At 43.0% G+C, this 23,519-nt stretch overlaps 1 protein-coding gene across 1 annotated transcript in view; it reads right to left on the reverse strand.

Annotated features, from left to right (window-relative positions):
- Window positions 1-22,995, reverse strand: part of LOC123369008 (mucin-2-like) — a 58,532-nt gene extending 35,537 nt beyond the window's left edge. The window contains exons 1-20 of the mRNA XM_045014387.1: window positions 22,923-22,995; window positions 20,385-20,456; window positions 19,654-19,915; window positions 19,136-19,250; window positions 18,258-18,348; window positions 17,127-17,236; window positions 16,674-16,890; window positions 15,892-16,017; window positions 15,227-15,344; window positions 14,635-14,773; window positions 13,890-14,000; window positions 12,896-12,965; window positions 10,462-10,599; window positions 10,211-10,375; window positions 7,895-7,989; window positions 7,119-7,245; window positions 6,112-6,367; window positions 2,991-3,043; window positions 2,456-2,556; window positions 1,421-1,572 (exon numbers count right to left, since the gene is read on the reverse strand). Of these exons, the coding sequence (XP_044870322.1) occupies window positions 1,421-1,572; window positions 2,456-2,556; window positions 2,991-3,043; window positions 6,112-6,367; window positions 7,119-7,245; window positions 7,895-7,989; window positions 10,211-10,375; window positions 10,462-10,599; window positions 12,896-12,965; window positions 13,890-14,000; window positions 14,635-14,773; window positions 15,227-15,344; window positions 15,892-16,017; window positions 16,674-16,890; window positions 17,127-17,236; window positions 18,258-18,348; window positions 19,136-19,250; window positions 19,654-19,915; window positions 20,385-20,456; window positions 22,923-22,995 (2,591 nt within the window). The remainder of the gene's footprint in view (window positions 1-1,420; window positions 1,573-2,455; window positions 2,557-2,990; window positions 3,044-6,111; window positions 6,368-7,118; window positions 7,246-7,894; window positions 7,990-10,210; window positions 10,376-10,461; window positions 10,600-12,895; window positions 12,966-13,889; window positions 14,001-14,634; window positions 14,774-15,226; window positions 15,345-15,891; window positions 16,018-16,673; window positions 16,891-17,126; window positions 17,237-18,257; window positions 18,349-19,135; window positions 19,251-19,653; window positions 19,916-20,384; window positions 20,457-22,922) is intronic.
- Window positions 22,996-23,519: the final 524 nt, after the last annotated feature.

Below are 23,519 nucleotides of genomic sequence, written 5' to 3' on the forward strand. Positions count from 1 at the left end.
TACCATGCCACACCAACCTAATTTCCTTCTTTGATGGGATTACTGGCCTAGTGGATAGAGGAGAAGCTGTAAATGTAATATATCTTGATTTTTGAAAGGCTTTTGATAAAGTCCCATATGATATTCTCATGAGAAAACTAGGGAAATGTGGTCTAGATGAAATTACTGTAAGGTGTCTGCAAAACTGGTTGAAGGACTGTACTCATAGAGTAATTATAAATGGTTTGGTGTTAAACTCGGGGGATGTATCTAATGGGGTCCTGCAGGGGTACCTGGGTCCGGTACTGTTCAATATATTCATTAATGACTTGGACACTAGAATAGAGGGTATACTTATAAAATTTGCCCATAACACCACGCTGGAAGGAATTGCGAGCACTTCAGAGGACAGGATTAGAATTCAAAATGACTCCGACAAATTGGAGAAGTGTTGATAAAATTCAATAAAGACTAGTGCAAAGTACTATATTAAGGAAGGAAAAAATCAAATGCACAACTACAAAAGGAGGAATAAGTGGCTAGGCAGTAGTGTTGGTGAAAGGGATCTGGGCATTATACTGGATCACAAATTGAATATGAGTCAACAATGTGATGCAGTTGCAAAAAAGGCTAATATAATTCTGGGCTATATTAACAGGACTGACATAATTTTCCCATTCTACTTAGCATTGGTTAAGCCTCAGCTGGAGTACTGTGTTCAGTTCTGAATGCCACACTTTAAGAAAGATGTGGACTATCTAGAGAGAGTACAGAGGAGAGCAGCAAACATGAGACAAGGTTTAGAAAAGCTGACCTATGAGGAAATGTTTTAAAAAAAAACAACTGGGCATGTTTAGTCTTGAGAAAAGAAGATGGAAAGGGAACTTGCTAACAGTCTTCAAATATATTAAGGACTTGATCAATTGTTCTTCACGTCCACCGAAGATAGGACAAGAAGTAATGGGCTTATTCTGTAGCAAGGGAAATTTAGGTTAGATATTAGGAAAAACCTTCTACCTACAAGTATAGTTAAGCTCTGGAGTAGATTATCAAGCGAGGTTGTGAAATCCCTATCTTTGGCGGTTTTTAAAAACAAGTTAGACAAACACCTGTCATGGATGGTCCAGGTATACTTGTCCTGCCATAGTACAGGGGGATGGACTAGATCATCTGTCAAGGTCCCTTCCATCCCCATTTTTCTATTAATCTGTTTCTATGAAAACATTAAACCCAAAGATTTCCTGGCTCCCACTCTTTGCTTTTACCATCTACCTTGATTGACAGAAAACTGGCTTATTATGGTTAATATACTGAAAAGTCCATCTGCCAACCCAATCCAACCCAATGAACATTTCTTTTCGCCATTGTGCTGCTTATATATGGATCTTTGGAAAGGGCAGTGTGGTGGTTCCATGAACCACACAGTTCAATGAATACATACCAGGTGTTGCAGTCAACTTTGATCTCTTCCCCTGGTTTGTAGGTAGCCTCGTTGTGAATACATGGACATTCCTCTTCAACAATACAGCTGCCTTTACCATCTGACACTAGCCCAGACGGGCATATGCAGCCAGACATACACTGTGTGCTGTACTGTAAAGCCAAGCAGAAAATGTAACTTACTTACTCAAGTAGAAAGAGAGTAAGATTAGGTTCTTAGAACCTGTCTCTGGACTGTTGATTGACATGCAGTTTAAATCACAGATGGCTTGAAGGAAAATATGGATTTTGCTCAAACATATGGTTGGTTGCTAAAGAAAGATTTAGTAGAAGATAAAACCTGCTAAACATCAACATTTCATGTGTCCCAGTCTCCATAGGTGGTCTATGGATTGTGAAAGTGGGAAAGATATTGAATTGGGTACCAGCCGGACTTGCTGATGAACCTGTGGACCTGCTGATCTGTGTCTGAGCGGATGGTAAGTTAAAAGAAGAAGAGTTTAATACATTTTTTCTGATGCATTAAGTTGGATTGCCATTTATCTCATGTGATACTGTCTCATAAAATGACACAGACAATCAGGCTGTTATCATGTTCCTAGCTTTGGTAATATAATTGGATGTGTAAGAGATTATTAAAAAATGCATCACGGCACAAAAATATTAACAATTTCAATAAAGATTACATCCAGTAATTTTCTACTGAACAGATTGTGCACATGACAAACTTCTGGATGTTTTGTTGAGAACTAGTTCTTGCTGAATTAGATCTACAAAGTCTGATGCATCTCCAGTCAGTACCTATGTGAGAGAGTCAAGTAAAGTTGACTTTTATTTGCTCACAAACTTGACCTTTAGTGATTGTATTGTTAACGCTTCATAACATGCTTCCAAGGTTTTGTTGCACAAACAATAGACTATCAGCATTACAGCTTCAGGACTATATTTATGAACAATGAATAGTTCTAGTGTACAGGAGTACAAACAAACCTTAGTTTTCTACAAAGGCTAGCCTGGCCAGCCACTTCATACTTACACACTGCATGTCCAGAGTCTGGCAGCTCTTCTGGCATTCGGCTCCAGTGGTGCCTGCAGTGACATTTCTGCAGTCAAAGTAGACCATGGGAGGAGCGCAAACTAGGGGAGAGAATGATATGAGAGAGATGAGAAAAGGCACCAGAGTTTGCACAACAATAACACGTGTTCAATTTGCTATAAGGAGACTAGACTCTTCATATCCAGTACAATTAAAAAAAGAATGCAGGGGCTTATATGACAGGATGCTATGAATTCCCTAGGAAGCAGCAGTTTTTAATTTATATAATCTTTTAGAAATTACATGTAATTATTATTTCATTACCTTCATGTTAATTTTTGGGTGCTTTTTTTTTAACTAGTCACCCTGTATAGACTGATGTTTTATTTTAAAAATAGTAGATGAAATTAAGCAACAGTTTCCACTTTGTTGTCTTTCCTGTGTGTTTCAGTTTTGTTCTGTTGTGCCAAGAGAAAACGTACTCAAAACCAAGGACAGGCTAGAGAGCAAAGATAAGCTAAAGAAGGGCTTTTACCTGGGATTTGGTTCACAGCTCCAATGCAGCTCAGTCTACCCTGTGCACAAGTGCTGTAAGAAATTGAAGGGAATAATAATAATATTTATTATTTTGTATTACTGTAGCACCTTCTGTTCTAAGCTCCACATACTGAGCTTCTTTTCTGCTGTTACAGAACTTTCCAATAGGACATGGAATTCTAACACGTGGTTACAGAAACAAGTTTTTTGTCAACCCAGCAGCTGGTGGTATTTCCCTATGATCTTGGCTATAGATATCCAGGAAAAGTTGTGACTGAAAATGTGACAGACAATGTCACCCGGTGAGTTTGATGTTTATTATACTATAAACCTCTCGCTGTGTATTTTTGTATTTTATGCTGGAAAAAATCATTGAATACAACAGGAATCTCGCCTAAATACAGTAGTTCTCATAAGTCTGGAAAAATGCACTGCTCTCATAGTCTAACAGAACTATTCTGGGGACAGAGCATTGTATTGAAAATCATGTGCTGCTGGGTACAGCCAGCTTAACTGAGGTGTATTCTTTTATTTAGAACAGGCCTGCACATCTCGTAAAGCGGTGAGGGCTACATTACTCCAAACAAAACAGCTGAGGGCCAAAACCCCCCCGGCCCCGCCAAAACCCCCTGCTCCAGCACCGCCCAGCCCTGCAGAAACAAACCCTCCTTCCCCAGCACCACCCCACCAAAACAGCTGTGGGTCAAAAAGGAAGGTTGGGGGTGGGGAGGTGATACTTTATTTTAAATCAACCAGGGGCTCCCATCTGAAGAGGTGGCTGGGAGCCCTCAGGGGCAAATTAAAGGGCCCAGGGCTGTGGTGGCTGGGGGAATCCGGAGCTTTCCAGGGCTGGGGCAGGGATTTAAAGGGCCCAGAGCTCCTGCTGCTGAGGGGAGCCCGAGCCCTTTAAATCCCAGCCCCAGCCCGGCTGCCGGAGCCATGGCCGGGATTCAAAGGGCTCTGGGCTGCCTGCAGCTGCGGGGAGCCCTGAGCCATTTAAATCTCAGCCGCGGCCGGGATTCAAAGGGCTCTGGGCTGCCCGCAGCGAATCTCTGCGGGCAGCCCAGAGCCCTTTGAATCCCAGCCGCCAGGGCCGGCTTTAGGCCAATTCAACCAATTCCCCTGAATCGGGCCCTGCCCCTAAGAGGGCCCCACACCCAAGCCCCAGTACGGTGTACTGGCAAGAGCCAGTGTGCTGTACCGGGGTGGCCCGGCTTCCCCGGGGGCAATTTAAAGGGCCTGGGGATCCCAGCAGGGACCGGAACCCCAGGCCCTTTAAATTGTCACCAGAGCCCCACTGCTGGAGCCCTGGGGTAGGGCTGCAGGGCTCTGGGGGCTATTATAAAAGTCCGAGGCTCCCGTTGCTTCTACCACCCCAGCCCTTTAAATAGCCACCAAAGCCACACCGTTTCCCCAGGGCTCCCGTGGCTATTTAAAGGGCCGGGGCGGTAGAAGCAGGGGAGCCCCAGGCCCTTTAAATAGCCCCCGAGCCCCAGGCTGCTGCTGTTACCCTGGTGGAGGAGGAAGGAGGAGGGGGCACTCACCGTACAGGGTGGGCTGTACCCCCTGTACCTTCACTCCCTGCCCTGCCCACAGCCAGCCCCTGCTGCATCCCCTGCCCACACCAGCCCTGCACCCCTTGCCCTGCCTGCACCAGCTCCTGTCTGCAGCCAGCCCCGCACCCCCTGCCCTGCTTGCAGCCAGCCCCTGTCTGCAGCCAGCCCCGCACCCCCTGCCTGCAGCCAGCCCATCTCCAGCCAGCCCCGCACCCCCTGCCCTGCTTGCAGTCAGCCCCTGTCTCCAGCCAGCCCCACACCCCCCTGCCCGCAGCCAGCCCCGCATCCCCTGCTCTGCCTGCAGCCAGCCTGTCTCCAGACAGCCCCTGCCACACCCCCTGCCCTGCCCGCACCAGCCCCACACCCCCTGCCCTGTCTCCAGCCAACCCCTGCCGCACCCCCCTGCCTGAAGCCAGCCAGTCCCACACTCCTCTGTCTCCAGCCCTGCCAACCCCTGCCACACACCCCTGAGGCCCTGCCTGAAGCCAGCCAGCCCACCCCACACACCCCTGTCTCCAGCCAGCCCCGCACCCCTTGCCCTGCCTGCAGCCAGACCCTACCTCCAGTCAACCCCTGCCCTGCATCCAGCCAGCCCCATGTCCACTGCTGCCCTGCAGTTCCCAGGGCAGTAACTCTGCACAACTGCTTCAATGAGGGGGGCAGAGAGCAGCTGGGACCCACACATGTGCACACCGTAGGGTGACCAGACAGCAAGTGTGAAAAATCAGGACAGGGGATGTGGGGTAATAGGCGCCTATATAAGAAAAAGACCCAAAAATCGGGACTGTCCCTATAAAATCAGGACATCTGGTCACCCTGGCAAACCCCTAGGGAGTGGTGGGGATCCACACATGTGAAACGGAGCTCATTTCTAGTTCAGGCCCATCTTTTTAAAAAAGAACTTTAGGTGGGGTTAACGTACATCCGTATTTTCCCAGACATGTCAGGCTTTTTGGTTCTTAAATCGCCATCCGGGAGGAAAATACGGTCGTATGGTAACCCTATTGGTACAAAAAATACATACTGTGGTACATCCCTTAAATCAGAACTTTTTAATGGGGAAGCAGTTGCTAAGAAATGAAAGGCTTTTTTTTACGTTTTGTTTTTTTTTTAGTCATCCCTGCCGGGGCCCTGCTGAAAATGTTTGAATTGGGCTCCGCACTTCTTAAAGCCGGCTCTGCCGGCCGCGGCTGAGCTTCAAAGGGCTCTGGGCTCCCTGTGGGTGCGGGCAGCCCAGAGCCCTTTGAATCCCGGCCGTGGCTGAGATTTAAAGGGCTCAGGGCACCCTGCCACTGCGGGCAGCCCAGAGCCTTTGACTCCTGTCCGTGGCTGGGATTGAAAGGGCTCTGGGCTCCTCGCCACTGCGGGCAGCCCAGAGCCCTTTGATTCCCGGCCGCGGCTGAGATTTAAAGGGCTCTGGGCTGCCCGCAGAGCGCCGTGTGTGTGGGATTTAGAATCCCCCCGTGGGCCGCATAGTGAGGCTCTGCGGGCCATATGTTGTGCAGGCCTGATTTAGAAAGGTTATACAATGCAGCTTTAGTGTTTTATAAAAGAATCTCTTACCATATAAGACCATCTTCATGAACAACTTCCCCAGAGAGCATGGGAGATCCTTTGTAATAACAAGGACATTTGCTAGCAGACACACATTTGCCATATTCATCCATGTAGGTTCCTTTTTCACAGGTGCAACCATCAACTGGAAGGAACCTGATGTTACATGTGACATCGGGCTCACTCAGAGACCGGCAAGTGGGTTGACAGGAACTGATGTTATAGCTGTAGCTCAACGATTTGGGACACAAGGTTGTGTATTTGGCTTGAGAAGGAAAAACAAAAAACAAAAATTACATTAACAGATTTGTTAGTTCCAGATAATATTATTTGGTGGGGAGAGAGGGGCAATATGTTGTGTGAATAACAGATAAACAACAATGCTGTATAATTTTTTGTGTATCACATTTTCAGACAAAATGTATCCCAGCATGCTTTCAGAGTTAAACAATGCATAGCATTATATTTAAAAAAGAGTAACAGTAGATGGGGGACAAATGAAGTGATATATGCAAATGAAAAAAAGATGTATTTTCAAATGAGATTTGGAAAGAGAAACCACACATCAGGTTGGCAGTTATAATAGAAACCTATAAACCTTTGGTGCAGTCTGAGGTATGAGGCCTCCTGAGGTACATAAATACTCCTGCACTGGAAACAGACATGTTGGATCAAAGAAAACAGCTTGGTGACTTTAAACAACCCTTTGTTTAAACATTCTTTATTTTTAAAGTGTTCTGTTTAGAATTAATATTGTTTCTGTGATCTGACACATTCATTTCCATGGCAACTGGTGACAGCTGAAATTCTAGTTAACGTAAAGCTTCTGCAGAGAGAGTCAGAGCCCCTTCAGCAGCAGTCATCTCTTTCCTAGCCACAACTGTGTCTTCCATCTGTATTCAGAATTCGGAGAGCCCTGGATTGGCTAGAAATTGATATAAAATGATGATTGATTGATAAATTCTACTACTGGTTCTTTCAGAATAGAAGACCGAGGGAGTGGCTATAACACTTACAACAGACATCAGTCCTCCATCCCTCCAGCTGGACTCCTTTGGCAGCACAGGCTCTCACATAGGAAGAGAGGGCAGCACACATGCAATCCTCACTCTTTTCACAATTACAGGTGTCAAACAGACAGTTCTAGGGGTGCAGAAACAAACTAATTAATCATCACAGAACTGCTCATCCAAAACCAGGTCCTGTTAATTTTTGGTCTTATATATCAGCTTCTTCTCCATATACATTCAGTTGTGAGCAGTGTCAACATATCTTTAATATTTTCCTACCTCCTTTTAGGATTTTTTTGATATGGCGATAATGGAGACCCCCAAATATTGGCAGTTATTGTAAAATAAGAGCCAAAGAATCTATTGTATGCTTCGTAATCTCCCATTTTACCTAGATATATGGATTATTCTGAAGATACTGTGCTTTAGTAAGCAAAAATTTATATAGAATTCATATATTTTATATACTTTATATATAACTTCCTCTTTATATGTTTACATTTTGGTTTTGTTGCTCTGTGGCAAATAGCGGTTCTTGTTTAACAAAGAGTGTAAAGCAATTCAGGATGATGAAATCAAGACTGCAGATTTAAATAAGGATAGGAAATATACACATAAAGTAAGAAACATATATAGAGAAAAAGAAGTGATGTATTATGCAGATTAAAATATAGACACAGCATAATCTGGGAGACATGTTTGGGACATTTCTTTCCAAACAGCTGATTTTAAGGCTCCAATTTTGATTGGTTTTTAAAGGAAAAAGAAAAATGGCTAAGTACCGTGTGGTAAACAGCTGGATTGACTGTGGAGTGGCAATTGGCAAAAGGTCCTGTGCTGTCCATCAGCAATCCGCACCAGTGCTGAGCATACTTTTCTGTGAATAGAGGAAATGAAATAAATCCATATTACTCTTTTTTTTTAAATTAGGCTCAAAAACCTAGTGCTAATGTGCCCTTGTGTGAATCATGATCTCTTGTAAACTCTATTCTGAAATTGTACCATAGCAACCACATTGTTTTGCTCACAGCAACATTCGGCAAAGACTTGTTAAAGCCAAAGTTATGAAAAAACAGTTTCTCACCATGGATTGAACAAAGAATTCACCAAAGCCTTATAAACATATAGCTATTAGAATCATAGAATCATAGAATCTCAGGGTTGGAAGGGACCTCAAGAGGTCATCTAGTCCAACCCCCTGCTCAAAGCAGGACCAAACCCAACTAAATCATCCCAGCCAGGGCTTTGTCAAGCCTGACCTTAAAAACCTCTAAGGAAGGAGATTCCACTACCTCCCTAGGTAACCCATTCCAGTTCTTCACCACCCTACTAGTGAAAAAGTTTTTCCTAATGTCCAACCTAAACCTCCCTGTCATAAATAAACAGATCAGGGTTAAGGTCTCTTTTCCCTGGAAAGGGTTAACAAGCTCAGTAACCTGAGAAACACCTGACCAGAGGACCAATCAAGGGACAGGGGAATTTCAAATCTCTGTGGAGGGAAGCCTTTGTCTGTGTTCCCTGTTTTGCTCAGAGAACTCTTTTTGGATCTAAGAGAGGACAGTCATGTCTCCAAGTTCTCCTGGAGTAGTTTCTACTAATTAATAGTGAGTATTAATTAGAAAGGCGAATTAGTCTTATGATTTGATTTCTATATTTGCAATTGTGTGTTTGCTAAAGGAAATGCTTTATTCCTGTTTGCTGATATTGCTTTTACTGAGAAAGGGGGAGAGGGGATTCTCTCCAGAGATTGATAAGGTTATCCGCTATGAGTGTCCAGCTTGGGCTCATAGAGATTCTGTATTTTCTTTTTGTTCTCTTAATAAATTCTTTTCTTTTCTTTGGACTTGGTTAATTCCTTCTTTTGTGGAAATTCAGGGGAAGGGGAGGGGGGAAGTGAGTCCCTCTTTGTGTTGAGTCAAGGATTTGACTCGGTGTATATCTCTCCAAAGTGGCTAGGAGAGAGAGAGGGGGGAAGTGGGCTGCTTCCCTGTGTGTAGAGATTCAAGGGGTTTGAATCTGGGTTCCCCAGGGGAAGCTTGGGGGACAGGCAGTGTGTCAGACACTTTAACCTGACTGGTGGCAGCGAAGGAGACCTACCCTAGGATTTTAGGGTGGGGGAATACATGCTGGTCCTCACTTTGAAACCCCCCAGTTTCAAGTGAGGGTGTAGACCATGACACTCCCCCTCTGCAACTTGAGACCATTACTCCTTGTTCTGTCATCTTCTACCACTGAGAACAGTCTAGATCCATCCTCTTTGGAACCCCCTTTCAGGTAGTTGAAAGCAGCTATCAAATCCCCCCTCATTCTTCTCTTCTGCAGGCTAAACAATCCCAGTTCCCTCAGCCTCTCCTCATAAGTCATGTGCTCCAGACCCCTAATCATTTTTGTTGCCCTCCGCTGGACTCTCTCCAATTTATCCACATCCTTCTTGTAGTGTGGGGCCCAAAACTGGACACAATACTCCAAATGAGGCCTCACCAGTGCTGAATAGAGGGGAATGATCACGTCCCTCGATCTGCTGGAAATGCCCCTACTTATACAACCCAAAATGCCATTAGCCTTCTTGGCAACAAGGGCACACTGTTGACTCATATCCAGCTTCTCGTCCACCGTAACCCCGAGGTCCTTTTCTGCAGAACTGCCGCCCAACCATTCGGTCCCTAGTCTGTAGCAGTGCGTGGGATTCTTCCGTCCTAAGTGCAGGACTCTGCACTTGTCCTTGTTGAACCTCATCATATTTCTTTTGGCCCAATCCTCTAATTTGTCTAGGTCCCTCTGTATCCTATCCCTATTGTGCTCTCATTCTGCACCACGTTGTCATCTTGTGCACTAAACCTAAATCTGTGAAGATAAACTGTTGTTGGAAAGTATCCATGATTCTTGCACTTATTTTATTACTTAGCTTCTCTCTAATTTTCTTCTCTTATGAACATTTCTTTCTGATTCCAAATGTATGTTTTACCATGTTTAAAATCCCTTATTTCCTCTCATTTTTGCTTTATGTCAAGTATTTTCCATTAGCTCTATAGGGAAAAACTAGAAATCTAATTTCAAATTGCCTGCATGTCATGGACAATTTTCTATAATGCATTTACCATTTTCTACGCTGAGGGCGCAAGGATTCTCAAAGTAGTTTTCGATAGTAGGGCATGAAGCCTGTGATCTCCAGGTATTAGCAAATGCAGCTGTTGTTCCTTCCACTACACCACTCATGGCTTTGAAGTCATCAGCCCCAATATCGTTGAAGTTTCCACAGAGACCTGTTGAAAAAGCACAAAGTTTGAATCATTCATACAAGACCAATGGGGATTTTAGGCAGGTCACTGGTTTTGTTACATTCACTTACCACAAGTCTGCCCTTTGAAAGATGGATCCAGTCGCACAAACGCTTGCATGATGGGTACAAGTTGGATCTCCAGTTGAAGTCCAAAGTTTGTTTCCACCATGATGAAGAAGGATGAGGGTCTGAAAATGGTGACATTGGCTATGGACAAAGAACAGGATAATCAGATTTCAGAAGAGATCAAATGCTGGAAACAACACCCCATTCTTATGGCTCTTCTTGGATTACTGTTGCAACTATAGTGAACTCTAGTGTGGAGTAAAGCCAAGATATGCTTAAAGTTGAATGAAAAATACAATGCAATATTTGCCTGTGACTGTCTAGGACAGTGGTCCCCAACGCGGTGCCCGTGGGTGCCATGGCGCCCGCCGGGGCATTTATGTGCGTTCGCTTAGTGCCCAGCAGGGGAGAGAAGCTGCGGCTCCGCGCCTGCCGGGAACAGAGAACTCTGGGGCTGCTTGGGGTGGCAAAAAGCTGGGAGCTGGCCCTGGCCAGAGCCTTGCCACTGGAGAGCCAGAGCATCGTCCCCTGGAGCCGAGCCTGGGCTGTGGCGGTGAGAGGGGCTCTCAGAGTGTGAGAGGAGCCGGGGAAGGAGGGAAGTGGGGCCCAGGATGCAGGAAGGGAGGAGGGGTCCTGCTGCCACCACCGCTACCGCCACTGCTGCTGCTCTGAGTCTCCCCAGGGTGGCGCGGCGTTTCCCTGCCCGAGTGGGTTGTGCAGGGTGCCACCAGGCTGGGCAGGGGGCGCGGATCCCAGCTTGCGCGCTGATGGGGCGAGTGGCTGGGCAGCCCGAGCTGCCAGGGAGCTGCCACCGCCCCCTCCTGCCCCTGGACTCAGCCTGCCGCTCAGGTCCCCCGCCTCAGCCCTGCGCTGCCTGCCCCGGGCCCCCACAGTGCCAGGGGCCGGGAGAGGCAGAGCCCGGCTCTGAGCGGGGCAGCAGGGGACACTGCCCTGCTGGGGAATCCCCAAAGCTCAGGCACCTGGGGGTCAGTGTCCATCCTGTCGGCTCTGCCTGCATGGGGCTGGGGAAGCAGCTGTCAGTGCCTGCCCCTCTCACCCCTTGCACCCCCCATCCCGCTCGCAGCATCTTCACTTGTACCTCCCCCCATCGCTCCTTCGCCGAACCCCTTCCCCTTGTTCTCTCCCTTCACCTGCACCTCTCCCCTTGTACCCTCCCCCAGCCCTCTCCTCCCACACCTTCCCCTTCCCCTGCACCTCTTCTCCCGCAACCCTCCTGATACCCCCTCTCCTCCTCCACGAGTACATCACACCCCACTTCTCTGCCAGTGTAGAGCCCCCAAGCATCCCCACACCTGCTCCTCTGCCTGAACCCTCTTTACTAGATCCCCATCCCTTTCTGGGTACAGGTTTGAGGGTTAGTCCCTATGCCTTCCACATGCATTTGGGTGCATGTGGGGGAGAGCCCATGGCTGGGGTAGGGGGCAGCCAAAATTTTTTTTTGGTGGCAAAAAACCTAGAGCTGGCCCTGCCCCAGCAGGCGTGGGGCCTGCCTAATGCCCAGCAGGGGAGAGAAGCTAGGGCCCCGCGCCTACTGGGGACAGAGTACTCTAGGGCTGCGGGCACCGGTGTTCTCTGTCCTCGCGGCTTCTCTCTTCTCTCTGGATTCATATATTATGTAATATTAAATATGATGTGTTTCGTATTATTTAATGTTCAAATACAAAATAAGTCTCGAAAAATTGTTGGTGCCTGCCATGCTGTTCTGAGAACATGAATGTGCTACTGGCCACAAAAAGGTTGGGGACCACTGGTCTAGGAGCTAGCAAGTGAAGTTTGTATTAAAAGAACAGGAGTACTTGTGGCACCTTAGAGACTTCATCCAAAGAAGTGGGCTGTAGCCCATGAAAGCTTATGCTCAAATAAATGTGTTAGTCTCTAAGGTGCCACAAGTACTCCTGTTCTTTTTGCGGATACAGACTAACACGGCTGCTACTCTGAAATCTGTTTGTATTAAAGTTACACAGGAATAGAATGCTCCTCTTTGTCTGCTCCTTCCCACAGACTAATGAAGGGAAACATTGGATTACATCAAGCATTAACAAGTATAGTTTTGTTCTAGTTTCTAATCTCGTATCTTGATCATTGCAAATGGAGAGGACAATGAGCAGGATCCGGGTGGCATACAAATCTTCAGTGAGGATCATTCTTTACGAGGATAGATAGCAAAAACCAAATTAATATCTTAACAAGTTGGACAACAGGCTGTAATGTTTCATGAGACTTTGGACCTCTATTGCTGGAATCACCATTTGGGTCAAGAATCATCATAGTGAGTCTCTAGTGTGAAGATGCTAGGCTATGGGATTCTTCATTATACTGACATCACATCAACTCCTTTGAAATTTAAAATAATAAGTCTAGGAGTCTAGGTGAAGTTTTGAGAGCCTCACGTATTGGCCCCAGGAGAGAAACATACCTGCTGAGAAGGGCAACAGAGTGTAGATCCAATTCACAAACACACCACCTCCAGAGTTGATTGTAATGATCTGGCAAGGAAGATAAAGATAAAGGAACATTATGTCATGCATTGGTAATATCAGCATGATAATGAATTTCATGAAAGGGGGTTGATTTTCTGATTTTTTTTACCCTTCCTTTAAAATCTTAATCATCCTTCCTTTTAATCTTCGGTTGCCTTCCCTTCAGAAAGGGAAATGTTTTAAAGAATCATTCTTTGTCCTTTACAGAGCTGCAGCAGTGGTCAGGCTATCTTGGTTTGCTGTGATGCAGAGCCTCTGTATCTGAACTGACTTAGATCTAGTGCAGCTGGTAGTTTTAGGCAGAAGCCAAAAAGATCATGGTGTCATTGTTTACTTAATAGAAAGGGAACTTCTCTCCTGTTTTGTGAATAAAGTATCTTTTCTGACTGAACTAGCACAGGGCTGAACATACTACTTACCTCATTATTATGATAAATAAAGATACATTTATTTTACCTTGGTTTTAAAAACTAATACAGATTTTCCAGACCTGCAAATCCTTAGAAGGATAAATGCCACTCCCTAACTAGATCTGGGTGAAATTTTCTAGACTAAACTTTTTTTTATGCTGAGAAATGCAGATTCAAGTGGACAAACATTTTCTAAATACGTCGCATTTGCTAAATAGTTTCAATAAAAGAAAAAAGTTTAAACCTTTCATTCTGATATATTCAAAATGAAATGTTTAGATTTGTTGACTCCAAATAACTTTTTAACTTTAGTTTTATTAATTTTTTTAAAAGATAAAAAATCTTGAAAATGAAACAAACTTTTCATTTTGTCTCAAATGAAACATTTCCTTTGACCTGAACTGAAAAATCAATTATTAACAAAGCTCTGTCCCTGACTCATTCTGGCTTAAACTTTTAGCTCCCCACATTTTTATAAAATATTCCTGCAGGGTTTTCACCACTTGTTTTGGATACTTACAGTTTGTCCTCCATTAATGCTGAGGAGTATTGCCTTTAAGCATGTCTCAGTGACTGTCAAGCCACATCTGCGGAGTTCTCCCAGAACAGCGAATGTGTCATTTTCACAGAGCTGAAAAAAAACAATACCAACAACTATTGCTTTAAAGGCTTGTTCCCAGGTCTGAAAAATATTTATTTTTTAGAGGTTGGTCCAAACTTTCCCAAAGCTCAGGGCTATTTTGAACTAGTGTTATAGTGATAGAGACTGGGACTAGTCACAGAATTTGGATCTGTTTCTGGTATTTAGAGTCAAAGTTTTGATTCAACCCCCTCTAAAAAATGTGCTTCCGCTCCACTTTCTATCCCCATCTTTTCCTGCCTGACCTGTTATGACCAAGGACTAGTAACATGGCAAAAACAGTTGCCACACAGCAAGGGGCAGCTGTGTATGACAGCTATGAAAATAGACCAAATACAGCAGTTGCGTGTAAATATTCAGCATTTACCAACAATTACCACATCCTGGAATCTGAAATACATCAGTATTTACCTCACTCCCAACATCACAACTAGTTCATACATTTTGCATGAATTGTTGTATATTCTTGCTCAATACAGTGCTCTTCTGCTTTAACAGGAAATTCTCCAATGTTCTTTCCTAAGTGTGGTTAGCTTCTCTAGTCTTGACTCAGGCAGCCCTCCCAATCCTTCCTCCATATAACTGCATAGGACTCTATGACCTATTAAAGCCTGATGGTGCTTACCTTAGACAAAACATAAATGCAGTCTCCATGGACATTGTAACGTTTTTCATCATATGTGGAGATGTGTGAACCTCCCTCTACTGTACAAGATCCAGGGCATGGAATGTCTTTGCAATTCCACAGGCCTCCATTGCAGGTACTGGAAGGAAAGCGGAGAAATTAATCACAAGCAGCGATAATAGCCTGGAGGAAAGGAGTTACAATGTCATTAAGTTTTTGTTGTTTTGCTACTGATGTTCCCATCATATTATTCTTGGTTTCTTCAGAGGAAATCTATGTTTGCAAATATGTGAGTGGCTGCAGTTTCTTTTGTCTTGGAAAAGTCAAAATACTTCAAGGGAGCAAACAAAGAGAATTTTAATAGAGAGATAAGAAAGCTATATATCACAAATCCTTATTTTAACTTGCGTCAGAATGCAAAGCCTGTTAAATAATGACACTAAAGGAGACAAATAGTTTTTTTGAGATCCTGTTAGAACTGCAGGGAAGGCAGTAATATGCACTCAGAGGTGGTTAATGATAAAATTGTGTATAATAAACCATTAAACTAATTCATTTTACTAAAAAAGAAACAGCAAAGTAGGTAAGTTACCAGGAACGGCAGTGGGCGTCAAAAGATGTCCCTGGAGCATAAGAGTTGCCATTGTAAGTACAGGAGCACTCCAAAAGGGGGATGCAGCCAGCATTGTTAATGTCATCAAGAACAGTTCCTACATGAAGAAAGAAACTGATACATTACAAAGATGTTTTACACATATAGACAATATGCAATTTTTCTTGTTTTAAATAGTTGACTACAAATCTAAAATACAGTCTTGGAGGTCGTAAATAGTCATAGCTCCATTGAAGTCAGGGGAGCTATGCCAAATTGCACCAGCTGAGGGTCTTGCCCTGGGAGTCTTAAACTCCCATTGGTCTTCCAAGGGGATTCCTGCCCTGTAAGGTGAATTCAATTGAATAATACTGAATTGCTGTAGTAAAACCACCTCATTCCTATAAGATGGGTAGCATTTTATGTTCTATTTTGGTCCCTGATTGTTCCATACTGCTTTGCAGATGTTGCACATCTACAGGAAATTAATCATTCTGTCATGTGTTTTGTCACTTGTTGTGCACAGGTAAAGGCTTACCACTTGAAGCTGTGAAGAGGGCAGCTGGATGACCCCTGACCCCTGACAAAGCTGCTAAACTCCTACATGTAAATCTGCTAGTGCTCTTTATTGAGAGTATGAAAAATGGGAGTAAATAAAAACTTGCCTGCGGGACAGAAGCAGCCATCTATACAGTGATCTTCACAGACTTGAGCTCTTTCCCGGTTGGTGCAGGTGTCAATGCAGGGGGATCCACATTCCTGGTACTCCATGTTGAAAGGACACGTCTTGGCTGGAATTTTAAAGGAAGACAGATTTCTGAATTCAAATGTAATCCCCGTTTGCTACGTATTAGAATGCATGCTCATTCAACCTTTTCCCACTAGAGATGAGGCCACACCAAACCCAAGGTCCAAGAATCCCTTGGATTTTGGAAATCCCAATCCATATTTTGTAGTTTAGGTGTGTTTTTCAAAAACTTGTGCGTCAGATAGAACTGTATGATGCTGACTTTGTGACTTAAAGTCTGGAATTCTATGGATTCATGAGCAATTGTCTCACAGATCTCTGAGGCGTATACTCTGGCCTTCCCCTCTTTTGCCTTCCCCTCTTTTTAGGAATCTAAATTTCTAGTAACATTTGGAAGCGTTAATTTTCCAGTGCATTTGCATATTTGAGTTCTGTGGAAATCACTGAAATATCCAATTATACCCTGGGGAATTTAACTCCAGAATCTACATTGATAAATATTAATGACCACAGTTTAACCATGGGGAGATCAGCTGCACCCCAGGATCTGGCCCGAAGTATGGAATTCATATTAAAGCCCTCTGGAAACCAATCCAGTACTTAATAACATTTAGTTCCCATGAGTCCCCAACAAACTATAAGAATTTGTCGCTGACTAGTTGGCAAGCACAGGTGAAGGTCAGTTCTAGAGACACTTACGACACAGTTGTGGAGTTCTCCAGTTCAGAGGTTGTCCACCGGCATGGGCACACTGCCGGGAGTATTCACCAAAGGTGTTACAAATACAGAAGGCATTCTCAGACTGGTCACAGCGGCACAAGTCTTGTTCACAAGACTTAATGTACTCGCTAACCTCAACTTGTGTATTACATTCTGAAAATGCAGGGCCAGTCAATACTTTATGGCAAATGTCATCCTAGAGAGAAAACAAAACAGAACAATTTATTAAATCCACAAATTCCTCAAAATAGAGAGGATCAGTTTTTAATACTGTTATCCATTTGTTAAAAATTATTTTTTAATGACATCTTGTATTCTCCTTCTTCTACCTCCAATCCCTTCATCGTTTTCTCCACGTGTCCATCCTGAAACCGGAGAAGAGAGTGGATACATTTAAATGAAGGACACATGAATAAACAAAAAGATCCTTACAATATTGCCCGTGCAGTTGTTTAGGGAGGATGATGTAGGATCTTCACAGACTTCTGTTGGCCCATCCATCTTTTGCATATTTCCAAACTGCGTGGCAGTCAGCTTGGCATCTGCAATAAATGCATTAATAATATATAGGATTTTTAATGGAGTTGGTTCTCTTTGAGTTCTTTCATGTAGACATTACATTTGGCATGTTGACAAAATTAACACTGATGCACCATAGACAAAATTAACACAGTGACACCATAGACTCAATTTACTTTGAATAACATCATCCTTATATCTGAAAACAATTTTAGGAACATGCAAACTGAAATTTGTGTTGAAAAATGACAAACTCATTTCAGGTTAGATGACTCCAGAGTTAGATAACAGAAGAGAAAGTTTTAGACAGGTTTTGAATAGAAGAGAACTATTGTGAGACAGAATTTAGGAGAAAAGGTGAGATTTGAATAAATTGCCTAAAAGCTTTGTAAACAAAATGGTGATACTGACAGTGGGAAAAGAGATGGATAGAGGCCTATAGCCAGCTGATTGGAAGAATATATAAAGAGGAGGGAGTGATAAAGTCAGAAAGATAGGATGGGAGAAGGTAGTGTAAAGATCATGTAAATCAGTAGGCAAATCTAGAATTACACTGTGGAATAGGCTCAGGCAACTCAGGATTGAGATGTTGTGTTGATGCTTGCATGTTAATTATGGACAAAGATGTGTGCGGCTTTGCAAATGTAGTTTATATATAAAATTATATCAATATAATTTAGAGGTGACATCCTAGAGCATGTTTAAATAAAACATTCTTGACCAGAAATTGTTGTGATTGCTTTGCTTGGTATTGTTATTGTCTTTTGGTCTGTGGATGTATTTCTATATTTAATCATGCTTGAAACTCAGTATTTCGCCCACATCTAACTGGCTAACAAATTAAATAAAGACAAATGATATACATGAATACATATATAATTCAAGTTACTAAAGATCTAAATGTGCTGATGTTCTCAGCAAATATTTCAGCAGGTTGGAAGAGAGGCCTGCTGAAGACGTATAACCAAGAGAACACAAAAAATGGATGGTGTAGAAATTGGAGCTACTAGAAACCAAAGGTCTGCCATTATTTATAACACTTACTGTTTGAAAAGAACTCATTGTAAGTTGGAATACCATTGAAGTCCCCACAAAGCCCACAGGTATAATTGGCATATTTGTCACTCAGTTCCAGCTAAAATGATGGGGGAAAAGTTGGTTAAAGTTAATATACACATTCCACAATGTATTCAAAATCAGTGCAAGCGGCTGTGCCTGCTACACCTACATAATTTTCATCAGTGTTGTGTAGATGTTTTAGCAGACCAATTCAAACCTGGCTGATAGAATATGGACTAGGTTTGGATATGATTTCTGATTCATGGAATCCAAGTTATTTATGCAGAACTAGTTTTCACGGCAATATCTGTAATATATCCAGCCTTTTTATTATCTATTTTTTTCTTCAGAAAGAAAATCAAATCCACTGTGACACTGAAGTCCTATGACAGTGGAATTCTACTGGAAAATAAAATGTGAGGAGGTGAGTGGCACCTGATGTAATGATGCTATTATGTTAATGAAGTGAGGGAAGTGCTTTTTCCCATTTTAAGTGGGAGGCCTGATTTCCACTAGGAACACAGCACAGTTGCTTTCTTCAGGAATGCATGAATGCAAACATAGCTCTGTAATGGGAGAAATAATCAGCAGGTGGAAACAGCAGCTCCCAAACTGCTGGGGCAAGTATATCCAGGGACTAACCATACAGCTTCATACTACCTCTCAAGATTTAGGCTGATGGTCAAATATTTAGGCAGTTTCTCTTTTGTACACTTTTACCTACTTGATTTGCATATGCCAAGTGTGGAATCAGTGCGTGCAATCGGGTGCCCAAACAAATTCTTAAGCCAGTCAAAAATTTGAGTCTAAATATTTTAATAGACTGTTTCCTATTCTCTGAAGCATCTAGAATTTATTCTTACCAGGATGCTGTCGTCATCATTCCACATGAAAACCAGGCCTATTTTGGCAGTCACTTTCGTATACATGCTGCTTCTCTCAGCCATGATTCCAGACTGGCTGTAAGGCAGCTGAACCCTGGAGAAAAAAAGCATCAGAGATGCTAAGTATTTGCTATGCCATGCAGAATAAGAAAGAAAGGTTGATTGTGTTATCAGGTGTCCATGTGGGTTCTTTGACAATGCAGTATTGTGGAAGAAAAAGCAGTTTAAAGAAAAGATGGGCCCAAGCCACAAAAAAATATGGATCCGGATCTGGATTCAAGCTTCCTCAAAGTTCAAGGGTATTTTGATCTGGCATTCTGGTTTGGGCCCATCTTTATAGCGTGACATCTTTACAGAAGAATGGTGAGATGATTGTATGGTTAAAGTTGCATGGTTTATCAAAATGCATAGAAGTTTTTCCAAGAAAGTGCTGAAATATATGCCTGGTTTGAGGAAACAGCTATGTACAGCATGCGCAGTGATATGTTTAAACCTACCTGTTGCCATTGACAACAACCAAGTTCTTTGTCATTTCAAAAACCACCCCATTGAGCTTCATGGTGATATGGTTGATAGTAGGAGCATTTTTCACCATAGTGCGCCTGATTTGGATGTTGAAATCCTCATAGGCAGCATTGCAGTGGGATGCAAAGACGTAATTGCAGAGCCCAGGGAAGTAAAAGATGTCCCCATCAAAAGTCCTGAAGTGGAAATTGCCCCACGTACTGCATACGCGGCCATTGTGAGCAGGGTTGAAGGCTGTGGATTGAAAACTCGTTTTAAGAATTTACTGGAAATTCCCTGATTTAACGTGAATAGTATTATATCAGTCTGCCCAAGCCTTCATTTCTTTAGTTTATTCATTGCTCTGTCCCCTTCCATTTATTTTCTGTCCATTTATCAATTGCGACACTATACATGATCAATTTCTCCATCTACCCACCTATTTATTTAACCCATCTCTGTTCCTCCACCCATCTACTGTCTGCCATTTATAATGTACCAACCTATCTATATTTCTGTGTTTCTACTTATCTATCATATGTCTGCCTACCTATCAATCAACTCATTGTTTTGCCATCATATCATGTTTATCCAGCTGTTTGTTCTTTACACCACTGATCTACCCATGTTTTTAATTAAGCAGTCTGTTTCCCTGTTTATTTTAACTTTCTGATCAGTACTTCAGAAAGATGGAGGAATTTTTGAGACTATTTGCTTAACTTACATGTTATTACTGGGCTTGTTGTCAGTGGTGGGATGAAGTTCACTGTTCCAGATGGAGTATTAGTAGTAAATGCTGCAGACAAATAAGAAAAAAAATCAGTATAGAAAGTTTATGGGTGGTGGTAGTGGGAGGAATCCACCCTCCTTAAAATTTTCTAACCACGCAGGGTTGCATCCTTATTTTGTAGTGATTCTACTCAGAGAATGTGAGAAAGAGACACTTGCATAACAGTAGGATGCAAGAGAAAAGGAATTTGGTGTCCTCAGTCTAGTCTCCACCTATCCATACCACAAAGCCACCTGTCAGGTTATCATTATCCAGTAGAAATAACTTTTTCTGCCCAAAGAAGAGGCCCTGGCCCAGAATAGCAAAGGATCAGTGCTGAGGGCTTGGCTACACTTGCAAGTTGCAGCGCTGGTAGAGGCTTTCCAGCGCTGCAATTAGTAACCGTCCACACCTGCAAGGCACATCCAGCGCTGCAACTCCCTGGCTGCAGCGCTGGCTGTACACCTGGCCGGGTTGGGGTGTAGCGATTGCAGCGCTGGTGATCCAGCGCTGCTCATCAAGTGTGGACACACACCAGCGCTTTTATTGGCCTCCAGGGAATAAGGAGATATCCCAGAATGCTTTTAACTAAATTACTCCCTTTGTTTTGTTATGCAGCCTCTCTTTGTTTTGTTGTGAACCTCCGGAGGAGCTCCGTTTCGCTCCGTTTCTACCGGAGCTGCTTATCAGCTCCTGTTTGCTGTGATCAATCTGTGAACAATCAAATGAGATCCTCCTCCCTGTTGTGAACGAGCTCTGTGGAGCTCCTCCGTTGCCGCTGCTGCTATCTAAAAAACAAACAAAGCTCCTGTTTGCTGTGATCATCTGTACCTGGCTGTAAACAATCAAATGAGAGGCAGGCAGGGAAACAGTGGGGAGTCGTGTTGCCTGCAGGCTGTTTGTAATTAAGAGTTAAGACTAAGGTGTCGGAAAAATGTTCTGATTTTTCAAGTCAGGAAGCTAACACACAGTGTTGGCTCCAAAAATCCACTCTCTCTCTCCCCCCGCTCCCTGTCACACTAGACCCCACTCCACCCCCCTCTTTTGAAAAGCACGTTGCGGCCACTTGAATGCTGGGATAGCTGCCCATAATGCATCACTCCCAACAGCGCTGGAAATGCTGCAAATGTGGCCACACACCAGCGCAGGTAGCTGTGAGTGTGGCCACACACCAGCGCTGCTCCTACACAGCTGGATGACCAGCGCTGCAAACTACCAGCGCTGCAAACCGTAAGTGTAGCCAAGCCCTGAGATGCAAAACTCTAAATAAAAGCTTGTACAATTCTTGCTTGCTCCATTTTATGCCTGACTCAATTTGCTGCCTGCCCTTAATTTTATGAAAAACAAAATTCACTGAAAATCATGATATTTACACTTGACAGTGTTTAGAGAATGGTGAACAAGAAAGAGAAAATTTACATTAGCACAAAGGATTATGGGAACATTTCTCAAGAAGTGGCAACAATTATGATATACGAATAGGAGCAATTCTGCAAGCCCTTACTCATGCAAGTAATCTTTACATTTAATAGGACTACTCACATGAGTAAGGGCTTTTGGGATTAGTTCTAATTAATGTAACATTATCATAATAACAAAGCATACAAAATGATGAATGACAGAGAGAAGGTAGATCAGGTACTTCAGTTCACCCTGTCTGATTATACAAAAAAACAAGGGAAGAATCAATATAAATTGGCAAATATAAGTGGCAAATTTGAAACTCAGATGAAAAGTGGCAAATTCAACAACGCACAGGTAGGCGGGGGAACTCATTACCACAATATCGCTGAATCCAAGAGCTTATATGGATCACAAGAATAACTAGAGTTATAACAACAGATACTAACAGCCATAAATAATTTGAAAAGGATATAAACCCTCATGTTTCAGAGCTTGAGACCACCTCTAACAATTGCAAGTGAGGAGGAAAACTTTCTTTGGGTGCAAGTTACCCCATGACTGTCTAGTGCAGGGTTTCTTGCACCCTCCTCTGAAGCATCTGGTACTGGAGAGTGTGATTAACAGGATACTGGAATTGATGGACCATGGGTCTGATCAAGTATAGGGTAATTTTTACATTTATGATTACATAAAAATGTAGGATTTAACAACAATCCTAGTAGAAAACTCACCAAAAATAAAATGTTTTAAAACATTTTAAACTGATAGTGAAATCACGACATTTCAAGAGATGGATAGTTATTATTTTGTTTTGATCTTCAAAGCTATCTTCATCCAAATGTTGTTAATTGTACTGGCTTGAGGCAAGATGAAATTAAATCAGTCCAGTTAATACACAAACATTAAATATTTAATGGAAATGGTACAAAAATAAAAAGACACAAAGAAATCTCATTTAAATTCAACCATTTAGCAGGTTTGCAAAGTAAAAGAAATAAAACTGTTTAAACTATATCCATATAGAGACAATTAAATTAGACTTTTTCTTTTCTTTTCTGAGAGCAAAATGAAACTTCAGTGGGTTCTTACCTTGTTGTTGGGCACAGCAGACACCTAACATAAAGGCCCATATGGAGACCTTTATCCTCTGACCAAACCCCATCCTGAGTGGAGTTTGGAACAAGGATACTGAGTCAGATGTTGGTCAGGAGAAATAGTTCACCTGCAATGTCTGGGTCTTATATAGCAGGAAACTTTGGCTTTGCTCCCAGATTGTTTCACGGACTGGGAAGGTGGGGTCTGGGGGATAAACAGAGGATGCTCTTTTTTTCTCAGGGACTGACCAAGCATGTTTGCATTTTGGGAGGAGTATTATTTTTCTAAAGGTTCTGGCTAATAAAAGAACATAACATGAATGGCAGTAGAACAATTCCTGTCCCATTAACAGCAGATCCTGAAAAAATAGTCAAAGATCTTTTGAGTCACTTGATGGTTTTATGAATGACAGGCAGGTCACCTTATATGTTTCTAGTTATTGTAAATGATATCAGTTTCCTCTCTGGTGAAAACCAGTTCTTCCTTAGTCCTCAAGAGGATGCAACATTTCAGCATGGGGGACCCTCCTTGCTTTAGAAACAATTTGGTGCCTCATGATGTGAATATTCTTTTTGTGATATGAAGCAACCT

This window comes from Mauremys mutica, chromosome 4 (assembly GCF_020497125.1).
Source record: "Mauremys mutica isolate MM-2020 ecotype Southern chromosome 4, ASM2049712v1, whole genome shotgun sequence".
Taxonomy (NCBI): Eukaryota; Metazoa; Chordata; order Testudines; family Geoemydidae; genus Mauremys; species Mauremys mutica.